General features: G+C 36.4%; 1 protein-coding gene across 1 annotated transcript; it reads right to left on the bottom strand.

The window, feature by feature from the left end:
* Positions 1-3,984: 3,984 nt before the first annotated feature.
* On the bottom strand, positions 3,985-18,106 carry LOC134790790 (glycerophosphocholine phosphodiesterase GPCPD1-like). Its single transcript, XM_063761728.1, has 7 exons — positions 16,827-18,106; positions 15,786-16,011; positions 15,429-15,638; positions 15,080-15,202; positions 14,753-14,887; positions 12,145-12,291; positions 3,985-7,465 (listed from the first exon to the last, which is right to left on the bottom strand). The coding sequence occupies exons 1-7, from the start codon at positions 17,891-17,893 to the stop codon at positions 7,043-7,045; spliced, it is 2,331 nt and encodes a 776-aa protein (XP_063617798.1). The 5' UTR covers positions 17,894-18,106; the 3' UTR covers positions 3,985-7,042.

Raw genomic sequence — 18,106 nt, 5'->3', positions numbered from 1 at the left:
AAGTGGTTTAGTTGCATGGTTGATTGGTACCGGTGACCACCTTCCGGCTCCATCATCAGACCCTGAGTACTATCTTGAGTCAAAATTAATACATATAGAATGTCAGGTCGTTTCAAATATTTTTAATCCTGTCCGGTAGTTTATTAAACTGTACCATTATAAATTATAATACTATAAAAAACAGTGCTAGGATCAAAGTCTCTCGTTGCGGTTTACACGCACACAGTATAGCGTTTTACACGGCGCCCGCCGCACACAATGATAAAAAATCTCGTTGTCGCCGTTGAAAATGTGCGGAGCCGACCGACACACGTCCTGCCTCTACAAGCTCTGCCGCGGCACTGAGCTGGCGCAGCGCGCGTCATCGGTAATATAGAGTAGTTTTCAAAAAATTGCCAAAAAATTATAGTAGAATTTCATAAACACTAATGTATACCAACAGTATAAGCAAACGTTGCAGATTGCTTGAGTATGAAAATGACTTCGATATTAAGTAGATTTTCGTAGGAATTGACACTTGTTTCGGAGAGAAAATTGAGTTCGTTTTACTTTGATTTTCTCTTTCTCAAAGGTGTGTAGGAAAAATATCGTTTGATATGCCTAAAGTACAGGGTATTAGTAATACAAAATAGCCAGGTTTAGCACAGTAAACTTCTCAACATTTCCAAATAAGAGCTTGCCATTCAGTGCTTCACGGGGTTTTTCGGAAACGACCATCAGAAAAAAAATCATTACTAATTTAATAAGTCCTTTTTCTAATATTTACAACGATATTTAAAAAGATAAGAAGACGCTTTTACTGGAACAAGTACTCATTGTTTCTAATAATGAGCACAAAGTCCTGAATTTCGTCGACTAGTATCATCAATTTTGCGTTATTTCGACTTTTCTTGTAAGAGCGCTCTTAAAAATATTAGCCAAAGCTCATAAATGTTGTTTTAAAATTTTAGCTAAGGAAAAAGTAATATATTTTGAGCGGGACTGTTTTTTAAACATAAATACTTTACACAATTATTCAAGATGAATAAAATTTATTGTTAAAATATATAACTACAATACGTGTTACCTTTACTAATAACAAGGTGTTTGTATAAGAATGTAATAAATACTATGTATCTTCATATAAATAAAATACAATTTATATTATAGTGTCTATAAATGATTACAATACTGTAGTAGCAATAAGTAATACCTACATACAATGTTTGGTGTTAAATTCAGTGATGTAACATTTGAGTAGGTACAGTAAGCTGCAGTTATATAAATTCGTTTGCAGGGGGTCAGTTATATCTGGAGGTTACTGTACATTGTAGTTTTCTACTTAGCTCCAGCGTGAAAGTGGTGTTATTGTCTATATTAATGTAATATAAAAATATCTGCTCATATTTAGTATGTAAATGGATGTTTGAATACGTCTTTAACATTCCGTCCAAATTTGTTCAAGTACTTAAAATATTAGAACTAAGCAATAATTCCTTATACACCTATTTTTATGTAACTTTTGAAGAAATACATATAACTTTTTACTATTGAGACTTATTACTTGTCTATCAAGGCTATCTATAGTATGAATTTTCTCAAATGATTTTTACGCCTAAGACCCTAATCTTTTAAACAAAAGTCATTGTTTCTTTTGTGTGAGCGGTCGGCTCCCGTTGGCAAAGCGACAATGTCGCTTAAAAACCAACTGTATCGTGATAGTATTAAGGTTCAAATCTATGTATCAGCTCATACGAGTTAACATGTTTTGGTAATGCAGGACGATCGACCACCTCAATGTACGCGAACCCTCATATTACTACATAGATTTGAACCTTAATACTATTACGATACAGTTGCTTTTTGAAGGACATTGTTGCTTTGGCACGAGGCTAATACGGGAGCCAAACCGCTCACATAAAAGAAACAATGGCTTTTGTTAAAAGCTTAGGGTCTTAGGCGTAAAAATCATTTGAGAAAATGCATACTATAGTAGATTACGGACCTTATTGTTTATTCATTTAGGGTTTACATTGCATTGGTAATTTCACAGTAGGATACGTGTATAGTATAGCCGAATTTGCTTGAACCCTAAACGACTCAACAATTAAAGTAAGCAACCGTATGTAATGTAGGTACTTCTCTATAAACTTGTAACACAACCCATAGACAACCTGAAATTAAAACTGTAAGTATAAAGTCGATTATACTCTCGCCTTATTGTCAATGCGTTAGAGTGCGCGTTAAGATATTTTTGAACACCTCGGTCGCTCTGATATATCTGACAGCGACTAGACCTACCTATAGTTAACAGAAAAAAATCATGCCTCGATTTTGACAGCTTTTGCAGATGTCGCTGTACGACCCCCCGTACTAAGGCGGCCAATAATATGGGTTGTTTTATGGTCTTGTTGTATGGTGGTTACCCATACAAGTACTATATTATCTACAATTTATTTTGCACATTGACTAAGGGTGGTATATATTCCACCTATCCAATTTCTTTGTCCAATGTGCATTTGCGTCACACTCTCATTATCACGTTGCGGAATTATATGGAAAAATTATCTAAAAATAACAAACTTACGCCTATAGGTAAGAATAGACGCGTGAAGTAGTCACTTTAACTCTCGTTTGCTGCGATTTTTATTTTTAATATTTTCCTTGTGTGCGAATCCGCGTTTCGGCATACGAGCGCTTAAGTTTGGTTATACATACCTACTTATATATTATTGCATAGATAAAGCCATATGAAAAAGTACCTTCAGCTAGATTTCGATGAACCAGCAGTATCCTTTTTGTACAGACATGTTATCATAAAACATAATTTGAGATTACGAACATACATATAAAGTTCGTTTTTTTAGCATTAGAAATAAGGTAAACAATTTTGATGTGTCTTTTAATTGAAAAACACATTTTTAAAAATAAGTTACGGCAAATAAGTAACAATTATGAATCTAATACGATCATTTATATTCTTCTGCTTTCATAAGTAATAGTTACTGATTTTTTTAAAAACGTTTTTCAAATAAAAGACATGTGAAGATCGCTTACCTTCTTTCCAGTTCTTTACGAACTATATTTTCTAGCGATGTACCGACTAGTCGGGAAAGCCGACTATCCGGCCACATTTATAGTCGGCGATTAGTCGGCAAAAATGGCCGATTAGTCGGCACTTTATTATTGAAAGAAAAACAGAAAAAAAAGAAATCAGCAGTCAATATTTACCATATGTTTTATGTCTATTTTACTAAAATACCTATTCAGGATGCAAATGAAAACTTTTGTTTAAATTATTGACCGTTTGATCGTTATCGTCTGTTGGTGGGCTGGTGTTTTCCTCTACAGGTCGATCTCATTCTCAACTGATTCTCGTGTATTATAATTTCATGGGCAAGTTCGATAGTAAAATAATTTTATTATTATTAGGTTTTTTATTTTTTTTTTTAATGGTGGGTGAACCCATGGGAAACTATTAATGTTATTGCAAAATTTAGAAACTTAGACAGGGCACGTTGATCGCAAAGACGCTGACCACAGGGGATAGGTTCTTAACTGGCGACTACGTAAGGGAAATAGAGCCTTGGAAATACCTCCTACAAGCTGTACTGCTCAGGATCGCAAAATAAAAGAAAGACAAAAATTGAACGAGGATTCTTGTGATAGGTGTTTGAACCTGTAGAGAGCACCTTTTAGCCAAGCTAATACGATGAATAGCGCAATCAAAGGAGCAAAACTATTGTTTTTCACCAGAACTTATACGAAACTAATGATCTGGCCGACTAGTCGGCTAGTCGGCCAAATCAATAGTCGGTACATCACTACTATTTACATAAAATGAGGAATCTTGGAGGAATAGGAGAACAATTCATTTTACGACATTAACAAACTTTGCATCGCACTTTGCAGTGGCAGATATAAAAGACGATTTGATAAAAGACCCCTCTTAGCAACTTGTAATCGCTCAACCAAATCAAATGCACTTGAAAAATAAAACAAAAATTACGTTAAAATACACTTTAATACAATTTTAAAAATTATACAGAAAAATATAGAATTTAGCCGTACCTCAATCTTATAATTAAAATTATGAATTTTACTATCTATACATATTTAACCTTTTTGACGCCAATAACCGATATATCCGCACCATAGGTCCAACGCCAAAACCCGATTAATCCGTCACAGACCACAGATCAACACAGACCTACGTGCATATGCATAAAGTTCAATTTCAGTTTTGACATTTCGGTGACGTGGCGTCCGAGTGACAGCTTTTGTGTTTGACACGACGTCGAAAAGGTTAAGAACTTGACCACTACTTATCACAGACAAAAAAAAGGATAATGTTCTATATTCAATATTGTTCTATAAAACTTTCTTAAACCACCCTGTGGAATACCAATTCCACCTATCCAATTTATTTTCCAATGTGTATTGCGTCTCACATTTTGCTTAATGAGGGAGCGTTCAAGTATTACGTAACGAATTTGGGGGGGAGGGGGTTTTGTAAAACGTTACGATGCGTTACAGGGACGGGAGGGGGGGTTTGAACTACGCGTTACGTAACATTGTTTTTCAACCCTTCAGAACGGTCGCGTAGAGAGATTCTCTCACGCATTTTTTAAAACGTGATTTTTCTCCTAAGTAAAACCTACTTTTTGCAAAGTGTTACTTGTCACTTTTTGACATCTATCAATAAGGATATTTAGACTACGTCCCATAGCAGCAACATCACCATCAAAAAGGCCTTTTACACTATGTAACAATAAAAACTCTGAAACTAGGCGAATTTCAAAAAAGTTTATAAGTAGGACATTTTTGTCTCTAAATATGATCAGGAATATGCTGTTAAAATTATTCGGTTTCCTCATGTTACACCGTGTATATATAGTTGTCTCAAAAATTGAGCTATCTGAATGACGTGCACTAGGTGGCAGCACTGAGACATCAAAGCGCGACGGCGAAGACCACGAAGTTTAAATATTAAATTAAGAGGCTAATGAACGACCGTTCCTTCATACAAACGTAGTCCCCACTTTCCTCTCTGGATATTGACATTATGGAAAATATTTTTACACAATTTGGTGTACGTTAACCATAGAGAAATAAGTAAGGATAGAGTGCTAACTATAAGGGTATAGGGCCGTGCGCGTTGGAGGGTCTGCCATCTTGTGGCCTGAATCGGAAACATAAACATGTACATTGACACTTCACGCCAAAGCAAGTGCTGCCATCTACCGTTCTCGTACGTTTTCTTGTCATGAATCTAGGATATACCTGGATCTGGCATGAGTGGTGGGGGTAACTGACAGAACGGGATAGTCTTATGTATCTTTCAGTAGGAGTAGCAGAGAAAGCGGTATTATTGCTTGTCCTTGTCACAGTCTCACTTTTTGTTTGTTCCCCACCTTTTTATTAGTATGGAGAATGGTGGGCAACAAATGAATTCGACCAATCACAGTGTCGCATTTGCGTATGTTTTGTCCCTCACGGAGGCACGCGTATACCACTTCTATGCGATCCTACCTTCTATGTTTCTTGTAAATAGCAGGTTCTGCCATCTTGTGGGCTGCATCGGAAGCATAAACTTCACCTTTACGCCTCGCGCCAAAAATCTGCCGGCTCCTGTGCTGCCCCCTATAGTTCATGCACGGGGCCTATAGGAGGAGCTTTATAAGGTAAATTATAAAGATGATTTTTGATAACTAATTAATAACTTTAGGCAGATTACCTAAACTTCAAGATAATCTCCGTCAAAAATGCGACATGTGTGCCTTGCAAGTGTAGGTACATACATTCCTACAATAAACTAGTCATTAATGTATAACAAAAATCTACGACGATTTACTGACCATAACTGGTGCATTTTCTTTATTGTTGTTCTTACTCTTTAATTTATTATTTTACCTTTATTTATAAATAATCAAGTTTATATTAATGTTTTCATTTTTAAACTTAAGGGGAAAATATACAGAACGATCGTGAGACCTGTTGTAATGTATGGATCAGAATGCTGGGCGACGAAAGTAGCGGATGAAAGAAGAGTGCACGCCGCGGAAATGAAAATGCTGAGATGGATGTGTGGAGTGACGAGAAAGGATCGTATTAAGAATGAGTATATAAGAGGAAGTTTGAAAGTATGTAGCTCCAGTAACGGAGAAAATGGGGAGGAGGAGGTTAGCGTGGTATGGGCATGTAATGAGGAGGGATGAATGCCATATAGGCAAAATAATGTTAGGGATGAATGTTGATGGACGGAGAGCGTATGGTAGACCCAAAAAACGATGGATTGATTGTGTGAAAGAGGATATGAGAAAGAAAGGAGTGAGTGCTGAGGAGACGGAAGACAGAGGAGAATGGAAGAGAAAAACATGTTGTGCCGACCCCACATAACGTGGGATAAGAGCAGGGGAAAGAAGAAGATTAATGTTTTCATTTTTATATTACCTATTTAAAGTGCTAATAATATGCATAGCTTATACAGAAAGTAGAGAGGTTTGTAGAATTGAAGGCAAGTTATTATTATTAAAGTTTAATTTATTGACTGAGTTTTAGACTTAGCTAACACTGATGCCAAAAATTTAACAACTGTTAGGGCTAAATACATAAATATGTAAAAGACATCACAAGAGTAGCTGACTGGTGCTATATTTTGGAAATGTCGTTCACGAGTTAAAATTAAGAAAATGGTAACTATTATGTGTCTAATATCTATGCTATGTTATCGAATATTGTACTGTTTCAGATTGATAGTTGACTTAACTTAACATGATTCAAATGATAGGTAGCATATTATATTACCCAGAAATCAATGCAATCTAACTACGATTTATGAAATAAAATACAAAAATGTGTTACGTTACTGGAAACAATTTAAAATTAATACCTGTATAGATGTAATAAAACTAACTTAAGAGCATTAAACCGGGTCACATTGTATTAAAATCTATACAAAACCATCCGCATTTACTGCCCTTAAATGGAAATAATTAACTATAAATTGAGCAAAAAAATAAAATCAAAAACATACTTTGCTGCAAGCTCTAGCTAGATAAATTCATTCAGCGTCACTCTTTCGCGACTTTTTGATACTAGCCGACTTATTGTCGCCGGCCGGAAACAGGCCTTGGAAGTTGTGACGCTGCTCCTTTACTTGGGATTCCTTGTCAATGCAAGCAATAATGTCCCTGTTCCTCTTCAAGTTTCTATCCTCGTCGTCGGTGGACGCGAGGGACTCTAGCGAGGTTACTGTGGAGGGCGCTGCGGCACAGCGAGCGGCCAGGTCGAGGTAGGGCCGCGCGGCGTCGCGCGAGGCCTCCGCGGAGGCGCGGCTCGCGGAGGCGCGGCTCGCGGAGGCGCTGCTCGCGGACGCGGACGAGGGCGCGGGCGTGGGCGAGGGCGCGGGCGTGGGCGACTCGAGCGCGGCCAGGCGAATCACATCGCGCTGGGATTCGCGCGCTTCCATCAGGAATATGCTTTCCTGTTTTGCCAGTTAAATCGTTTAAAGCAAGCGGGACAAAATAAAATCGTAATCAAGATTAGAGGCGCTATCAACAGGTTTCCCTCTTTCGTAATATAAAACTTTAGTAAGTTAAAAATGAAATAAAATAAATGGTGCAAAAGAGTGATAGGCAGAAACACAAAAATGCAGTGTAGCTTACTAATCATAGCAGTAGGTATATACGTGTTAGCGTGGTTGAGAAGAGTCATTCCGGTGTGTTCTATAGAATCTTAACAAACCGACCAAAAAACAAAGTTAGCAGTTATGTTTTCCTAGATTAATATATTTTGTTTAGTGGAATAATAGAACTATTAGGAATCACTTGTTTGAACTCCAAATATACTTAATTAAAAATATTCTATGGAAAACTAAACTAAAGAAATGTACCTCCTAAGGCCCAGCCATACAAATGAAAAATCCAGAATTTGCCACTGAAATTTGAACCATTGGTGCAAGGAATAGAGTTGATTTTGGTTTTGTTTGAAAATTAAACGAAACAAAACAAATGCGACTCTGTTCCTATTGAATATGATTTAAATTTCATCGAACTGAATAAGTACTCCCATACAACCATTTCCAGTCGCCGTTACGACGCGGTGTTGACACATCTTGTGTCGACACCGTCTGTTTCGGTCACAATTCCAGTCGCAGAGTCGTCGCCGTGTCGACACAGTTACCAGAAATGGGGAAGGGTCGACACATGACACAAAGTGACATAAAGTGTGGTCGCCGTGTGCACACATTGTTTCGGGTTTGCGACTACTTTATGCCAAAATCATTCGTTCATTCGTTCATTTTGTTCCTGTCAAATGGAAACTGTCAGATGGAAAAATACTTAAATAAAAATAAGTGACATTAATACGTCATCTCTAAAACGGATTACAAGACGTAATTATATATTGTTTGCATTTATATTACAATAGGACTTAAATTATTATGGGGAATTAAACTGCTCGAGTGATTTGATAAACTAAGTGTAATATAATCAACGCGCCACCACATTGTTTTAGTTTAGCCGGAAATGAAATTGTTTACTTCTCAGTGCCTGTGTTCATAACTATATTATTTGAAGCATTTTTAGTACTTCGATGCGTATAATATACTTACTTAAATAACAGAAATAACGCTTTACATAGTACGAAACTTGTTAATTATGATGTATAAATATGGTTTAAGGCTGAGAAATATTGCAGTCACAAAGTAGTTGCAATGTTTCGACTTTGTGTCGACTCTGTGTTGACACATGACACGCGCTGTCAAAAGTAATAACAAAGTTACTGGTATGTTACTGGATTTGCAAAATGGCTCCTTGTGTTGATTTGTTTTCAGATATTCTCAAAGTGTATAAATGCCGTGGTCAGAGATGGGCATTAATCGATTAACTGTTTATTCGACTAATTAATGGAATAAAAAAAGTTAATTCTCAAATTTTAATCGCGATTAGTTTAGTCGACCTAACATAGATTGAAATTGAATTAATCGAATAAATTATCGATTAAATCTCGATTGAAAGTTGACAGGGGGCCATTTTTGTACGTAAAAATAATAGAAATGTCTTGCATGCAGATGGTAGCAAAACACTTTGTCATAAAAGTCGAGATGGGTGTCGATATATAGGTTTTAGAGTGCCGATTTCGAAAATAATGACCATTTTGGAATCCGAAATGGCGGCCATGCACTGTGTCATAAAAGTCGTCATGGATGTCGTTTTATACGTTTTAGGGGGCCCCAATTTTGAAAATGATGACCATTTTGGAATCCAAAATGGCGGCCATGCACTATGCCATAAAAGTCGTCATGGGTGTCGTTTTATAGGTTTTAGGGGGCGCAGATTTCGAAATGATAACCATTTTGGATTCCAAGATGGCGGCCATGCACTATGTCATAAAAGTCGTCATGGATGTCGTTTTATAGGTTTTAGGGGGCCCCGATTTAGAAAATGATGACCATTTTGAAATCCAAAATGGCGGCCATGCACTATGTCATAAAAGTCGTCATGGGTGTCGTTTTATAGGTTTTGGGGGGCGCAGATTTAGAAAATGATAACCATTTTGGATTCCAAAATGGCGGCCATGCACTATGTCATAAAAGTCGTCATGGGTGTCGTTTTATAGGTTTTAGGGGGCGCAGATTTCGAAAATGATAAGATTTTCAATTTAAAAATGGCGGCAATGCACTATGTCATAAAAGTCGTCATGGATATCGTTTTATAGGTTTTAGGGGGCGCAGATTTCGAAAATGATGACTATTTTGGATTCCAAGATGGCGGCCATGCACTATGTCATAAAAGTCGTCATGGATGTCGTTTTATAGGTTTTAGGGGGCGCAGATTTCGAAAATGATAACATTTTCAATTTCAAAATGGCGGCAATGCACTATGTCATAAAAGTCGTCATGGATATCGTTTTATAGGTTTTAGGGGGCGCAGATTTCGAAAATGATGACTATTTTGGATTCCACTTTTATGACAAAATACGTAGCCGCCATCTTGGATTATAAAATTATCATCGTTTTCGAATTCTGCACTCCCTAAAACCTATAAATCGACATCCGTGACGACGCAAGTTATCTTTATTTTCAGATCTAACAAATTGCTACAGAATACAAAGGACAAAAAAGAAGCGAGGAGGTAATGAAACAAGCAAAAATACAGATGATTCCTCGACGCAATTGGGTGATTCTTAAATTGTGTCCAGATTTTTTTTGTCATAAAAGTTTTTATTTTTCACATATTACTCTCACAAGTTCCGTGACATTTCGACCTTGTAATTTTTTAAGTAAATGTTTTTGTTTATCTATGAGGATCTCACTAGAATAGTATAATCAAGGTATGTTTATATTTGATGAATGAAATAGTAACGCAAAAAAAAAATATATTTGTGTCTTAAATATATTCCTGCCGAAGACTTTTATTTTACCTTTTCCTTCTACACAAGTTTGGCCAAGTAATAAGAATTTAGGGCTCTCAATTTTATTTTGACTTCTACAACAGTAAAGCTACGAGGCCATGTTTGGTATCGTTTTCGTATAAATTCGCAGTACCAAATTTAGTTAAGGTATCACATTGACACCATTCCGAAGTAAAAACATATAAACTTATTAAAATACTTTCTTTTAAACTCCTCTTCACGCTTAAACTGCTGAACAGTTTTAATTTAAATTTGGTACACATATATTTTGAGTCCCGAGACAGGATATAATAAGTTATCTCAAAAATCATCCTTTAAAGGTGTGAAATGAGGTGTAGGGGGGAATTCAGAATTGACTTCTTGAAGTTAATACTGTTTAAGTTTAGGTTTGAAGTCATGTTTTTTCATAATTTTTAACTAAATCAAAGATGTAGACCATCCCAAATTTCATATAAATCGGTTCAGCGGTTATTGATTTCCCGTACAAATTTCCACGCCACTTTTCACACCTTCAAAAGATGATTTTGGTTATAAGATCTATCCTATGTCCTGTTCCGGGACGCAAACTATTTCTATACCAAATTTCAACGAAATCGGTTCAGCGGTTAAGCGTCAAAAAGAGTTTCAAAAAAACCGGCCAAGTGCGAGTCGGACTCGCGTATTAAGGGTTCCGTACATTAAGTCCGACTCGCGCTTGACTGCACATTTCTAATAGGTTTTCCTGTCATCTATAGGTAAAGAACTATTTTGTGTATTCAGACGGACATACATACAGACGCACGAGTGATCCTATAAGGGTTCCGTTTTTTCCTTTTGAGGTACGGAACCCTAAAAAGATTTATTTTTATTTTGTGGAATGGTGTCAATGTGATATCTTAAATGGATTCAGCACCCCAGATTTATACGAAAACGATACCAAACACGGCCTAGCACCTTCACTGATATAGATATATCAAGATAAAATTGAGAGCCCTAAATAAACTTTCAAGAGCGGATATCTCAAAAACGATTCAACATATCGAAAAAATTGACTGAATAAACTTGTAACAAATTAAATTAACTTTCATTTTGTATAAGTGGCCATGTCGCTGAGATGCATAGTTTCCGAAATATAATCGAAAAACGGGAAAATGGGACCTTCAAAGCCCCCTCTCTCCCCCCCGCTCCCCCGGCTACGGCCGGGGACTTTTGATATGTTCACCTCCTAACTTGTCAAACCGAGTTACGGAGTCAAAAATTGTGTTCCGAGCATTTCCCTCTACAACTTTTGGAGCATTCGTTGCCTGACCTAAGTAGCTTATTGAATTTCTTTAAAAACTTTTCGTAAAAGGTTGACGGGTGTTGGGTGTTTATATGGTTTCGGTCGATTATTATCATTTGCATTGCCCATGATGACTTACTAGAATTACGAGCACACGAGACACTAATAGTAGTTTGACAAACCTTGGTTTACAAGAGGTATTTTATATTGACATTTGCTGTCACAAATTTGCTGTCAGATTTAGTCGCAAACCGCACGCAAAGTGCACACAAATGTGTCGACACCTTGTTACGGAAAAGTGTAGACACGGCGACGACACTTTGTTTCGAAACAATTCTAGACACATTGTGTGGACTCTGTTACGACACATCTGACATTTAGTTACCACTTTGTGATTCTGCGACTGGAATGGTTATATGGGCTATAGGTAGAACCTTGGGCCTTAGGAGGTTAAAATAATATTTGGAAGATAATGTAAGAATAGCTACCTTAACTTCTTTAGTGATGTACTGGTCAAGTTTGTCGTATATGACGGCGTGAAGACCTAGATCTTTGAGTTTCTTGATGGTGGTTTTGTCGTTATTGTCGTCGCCCCAACAGAATATCACCAGTCCGGCGTCCGTCGCCAACTTGACCTGAAATTTAAAATTATATCTTGTAAGTTTATTTTACCTAAATATACTTGTATGGACGCAGGATATTACAAAAAATAGGGGTGCAATTGTTTAACGTATCAAAAATTATAGTTCGTCTTTTTTTAGTATTAGAAAAAGACGCGATCTTGACGTGTTTACATTGAAAAACGCTTTTTAAAAATCAGTATCTATTACTTATGAAAGCAAAAGAATGTAAATGATCGTAATACATATATGATTCACAATTGTTACATATTTGCCGTGACTTATTTTTCAAAAGTGTTTTTCAATAAAAAGACACGTCAAGATTGTTTACCTTTTATCTAATACTAAAAAAAACTAACTATAAATGGGCATACAAAAGATGGACCTAAACTCAACTGGGATTCATCACTAATATTAGGTAGGTACGTATATCCAAGTCGAGAAATGTATAGGTACTTGTAACGTATAAGTATAACTGCAGGCGTCAATGAACTTATGACATTGATGAAGAGAATATATTTCGCCCTCGGTCTTCATTGTTGGTTGTTATGATCTTATAACGCCCGGTCGTTGACCCATTGCGTTACAAATATAACACTAGTGTGTTAGCCACTGTAGATTTAAGCCTGCAGAGAAAAAAACTTGAAACTCTTCTTCACACGAACTGAACCCGAGTCCTGTGTGCAGGAAAATATCGTATTGTTAATGATAGGATTGATAGGTATAGCATGGAGACACTAGACATTGACAAAAAAGTGGCAAATCAGTAAAACAAAAAAATATGTCATGAAATTCATGAATATTAATAAATATTATGTATGTCTTTCCCATCACGGAACAATGGCGTTCCGGACCTTTGGGAGGCGTGCGCGGAGCCGAAGCCAACACGTGGAGCCCCTTTTGGCACTTTAATGAAATGTAAGATGAAATGTATGTAGGTAGGTATATTACGTATTATTTACTACGCAAATGAGAATGAGAATCCCTTCGGATACAGAATCACAGATGAACCAATGTTATTTTTTTGCGTATTCTCTTAAATAACTTTAAATCTGCTCATCTTAAAAGTTTATATGTATTATGACAATTAAATAGATCTTATTCATTTGATAGCTAATCAACAAAGGTCCGCAAAACTCATTTCAGATTTTTCAATTTAGGTACATACAAACAGCAAGTCTCCTAAGTCTACAGTTAAAAGTGTGGGCGATGGTACCACCCTAAAGTGGCCCCTCTTGATAAGGGGCCCTTGTAAGTCGTGTGAGGATTACATTAGGGCGCGCGTTGATGCAAAGTTCCTGCAATTTTCTAATCAATTCGTAATGTTGTTTAATAGCCGATTTGCTCTAACAGCAGGACCTCCTTGACCTGGTTAGAAACCAGAATTACCGCGTCGTCGTAGTACCTAGCTCAAGATTAACGTGATAACGACACTGAAAATGTATAATCACTAAAACCAAAACCGGACAAAATACATAAAAGTAAAACCTAATTAATGTGACTATTGTATGGTGTAGGTAGGTTCTTATTTATATTTATTTAAGTACGTATACTTGGGCAGGATTTGAATAATAAAAAACACAAATTTTGTTACTATTGTCACATTAACATTAGCATTAAAATTCATCATCATTTTGGCCCCAAATTAATTACCATTAAATTTTACTAGATAATATATGAGTCAATGACCTAGCGTGAGTAGATCAGCATTTGGGCTTTAAAAATTTATCCTTGATTTGACAAGTAGGTTTTTAAAATAAACTACATATTACAAAAACTCTTCGACTTATAACTTTAAAACGTTCGGCGGCGGTAATACGGCTAAAGCCGTGGCGTACGTGCCAATTGCGCGCGAATCTAAACCTTAAGGTTAATACCTATCATACAAGATTCATTGTCTATTATTTAAATTTGGTTGCATACTGAACAAACTACGAAAACGTGATATTATGTGAACAACGTTGCAAAGTACAGATAAATCGTACAAAAGCATGGCAGCATGACGCAGTCGTATTTGCGTCGTTTCTCACGTGAACTATATTATCCGAAGCTAAAGATTATTTATAGTCACGTGCCGACCGTGAAGGGGACACTGTTGTGTTTGTTTCTAGTAGTAGCGAGGGTCAGCCAAAAGACATCAAATAAATAAATAGGTACAACGGAGATTTTAACATATTGCAATAAATATTTTGGGGACAATCTTACACAGATCGACCTAGCCCCAAACTAAGCAAAGCTTGTACTTTTGGTACTAGACGACGATATACATACTTATATAGATGAATATAAACTTAGATACATAGATAACACCCGTCACTCAAGAATTAATATTCGTGGTAAACACACAAATAAATGCCCCTAACAGGATTCTAACACGGGACCTCCTGTTTCATAGATAGGGTGTACTACTGCCTATTAGTTAGCTAGGAGGCTGTTAGAGAATTATCTAAATAAATAAATTAAAATAAATAAATACCTGGGTAGGATCTCTGAGCAGGTCTTCCGTGTGCACAACTATGCCCAAAATGTCTGAACTGATGGCATTTTGTACTGCAGCCGGAATTGATAGGCACCTGGGGTCTCGGTATGGCTTGTATTTACTTGTTACACCCTGGAAATATTATCATAATACAAGTTGTTTAGATGTGTAGATTGAATGCCTTGTAAAACTATGAATTAACTAATATGTGTACAGTCGCCATCAGATATATTGGAGCGGCCAAGGTGCTCAAAAATATCTACTGAATAAAATATACAATGTATACTTACTTATTTATTACAAAAGAAATAAAGCTCTACTTACGATAGTTAAAAACATGACAGGATATTTGTTTTGCTTGTTTCTGACCATTGTGCAGATATCAGGATTGAAACAGGAAAACACGATGTTTCTTGATCCTGCATTCTTCAGAACAATTTCCAGTACCTAGAAGGAATATCAAAAAAATTATATCAATAAATATTATTTTTAACCAGCTCATTAAAATGAATAGACGAATATGATTACATAAAAATAATCATTAATATTTCAGTATAAACAAGGTCAATGCCGGATTAATGTTTCTATCATATTGAAAATTGAATTGAATTGAAATAAATTATTTGAATATTCCAATATGACCACTACCACTGTACTGCATTGTTTTTCTCACCTTATCAACATAAATGTTCATATCAAATGGGTTGTTAAGCTCAAATGTGCCATCCTCCAATTCCATGGTCCATTTAAGCTCAACATTGAATCCAACATGGCTATCTATAGTGTTTAAAGCCAATTCCAATGTTGGAAATGGCTGGTGTTCTTCTAAATCTTCATCAAAAAACAGGGCTTCATGGCTTCGTCCCTCAACTAAGTGGTATACCTATAAAAATGAAAATTACCTCATTAAAAATTGTCTCTTTAGAGAGTTCCTTATTATCTTTTAATAAAGTGGAAACTGGCTTTAGTATTGTAAGTAAGTATATGAGTCTGAAAAAATATATTTTTTCTAAGAGTTACAGAATTATACCTTAAGTTTCTGAAGCTGTTCCAAAGTCAAGTCCTTCACAGGCAATTCTAGCATTTCTGTGAAGTCAATCTCTTTCTTTCTTTTCATAGAAATACATACATAAAAATCATGATATATAACTGGTATCATATCTTTACTTAGCTGAACATCAAACTCAAGCATGTCTGCACCACTTGCAGCTGCCTGTTTTAGAGAAGCTATGGTATTTTCACGAATAGAATTTCCTCTGAAAATTGTCAGATTACATTTTAAAGAGACATTTGTAATTGAGCATCAAAGATATGTTTAAATATGTTGGATCTGGTAAATGACATGGCTAACAGCTAATTGTGAGCATAGAATTTCATAAACTTGTCTATCCTCGTGCCGCCCTCCATACAAAATTATAGCTGAGGAAGTTAGAATCTTGTTGTATTTTCAATTGGGTTCAATTTGATTTGTTCGAAAATTTTACGAGACAAAAGAAATGCTACCTACTTTGTTTTTATTTAAGGTTGACATTCCATCGAAACTGAGTGTACATCCTAATGTACATTGGGCGGCACGAGGCTATTTATAAACATTTCAATGAGTTGAATGCCAATCATACACTGCCACGCAAAAAGTTATGCTTAAAATATGCACAGCTAGAGGCAATACATTCAAAATGCCCTTTTTCAATACTGGATTAGTGTCAACATAGAAAGATAAAATAAAATATTAATGTAATTTGATACAATTAATTCAAGACGCAGAAACATTATACTTTGATGCCCAATTATACTTAGATACAGTCACATTAAACACACTTTTCCAACAATATTTTTTGTCTGATATATAAAAAATACTTTAAATCTTTTAACCACCGTAGACTGATATATTTGTCATCCAATATCCAGCTCATTTTAGTGTAGTCTGATAAATAAGATAAAACTTCAAGTAACTTTGTACTAGCGGCAACACAAGCATGTTCGAGGAAAAATTCTAAGCAGTTAAAAGGTTAATATATAATTATATGATCTGATCAAGTAGGCTTATTACAAAATATTTAACAGAACTTACTCTTTCTTTTTGAAGCTGGCTCCCAGCCCCCGATGCCCTACCTCCAACCCGGTCCATGCAGGATTCCAATGCTTTGCATATGAAACCTCAAAGGAGTTAAGCTTAGTTTCTGTCATGGGATTTATAACCAAATACTGAATGTTCACCGTCCCAAGAGGTCTATGCTTGATGCTGCATGTGACTGGCAATTCTAAAATTCCTTCCGAGGGTTTGAACATGTTGGGCAGTACGTATGTGTAACCAACATGACATGGCGGTTCCTGAGTGGAAGCTCTTGTACTATAGCAATAGAAATCTACTAGATAAGCCACACTGTCCGGCTTCTGGGCCATAATATTAACAATAAGAATATCATTAGGTCTGTACTCCTTTCCAAACTGTTCTTGTGGGTGCAGCTGACAAAGAGAAGCATCATTATCCAGTGTGGCCACCTCTACAGAAACTCCGGTGGGGACCTCAGCAGTATCAGTGCTTAGTGAATCATCAATCTGACCTTCAGTTCCAAAACTCAAGTTGACTGGAGTTACTTTTATATTCATGAGTCTTCCTGCTAAACGAGTCTTAAGCTTTAAGGGATTTTTGACAAATTTAAATTGCAATAATGTTTGAGATGTGAGCCATCCCCTACAGATCCTAGTCTTGCCATCATAGTGCCCATAGACATCTAGTGATGGCTCACGCATGTTTTCCTTGATTACTCTAGGACGAACATTGGTCTCCCAGGATCGCACAATGACTTCTTTGTTATGATCATCGAAGGTACACACGGCATAGCGATAGTAAATCTCGCATGTGTTTGGTATTGTTATAGTGTTAGACCACACATCTCTACCTGGCTCCTTTTCAAGTGGAACTGCTTTCGAATAATCCCAGTCACCGAGCTGAGGTATATTCCCCGTAATAACGACGATATCTCGAGCGCTAACATCAGCATATGGAACGGATACATTAAATTTCCACTCTTCGGTATACATTTTCGGTGGTGACGGTGGTAGCTTGGCGGGCGATTTCGGAGGAATTCTAGTTTTTGGTTTTTTTCGGTCTTGGGCAAAGAACCAGCTCTGCATACTACCGAACGGTGGGCAAGTGACGACTATTTGTCAATAATGCACTGCACTCCCAGTCTTGTCAAATTGTTATTTTGGTCTCACTAAGAAAATAGTATCAGCTGCTTTAATACTATATGACTTTCATGTACAGGTACCATTATTATAAAATTATTTAGGGGAATTAAAAATGATAAATAAAAGATTGGATCACTTCTTATTGCAGTGCAGAGG

Source organism: Cydia splendana, chromosome 5, assembly GCF_910591565.1.
Source record: "Cydia splendana chromosome 5, ilCydSple1.2, whole genome shotgun sequence".
NCBI lineage: Eukaryota > Metazoa > Arthropoda > Insecta > Lepidoptera > Tortricidae > Cydia > Cydia splendana.
Note: the sequence above shows the minus strand (reverse complement) of the source record. Positions and strands in the feature narration are given on the sequence as shown.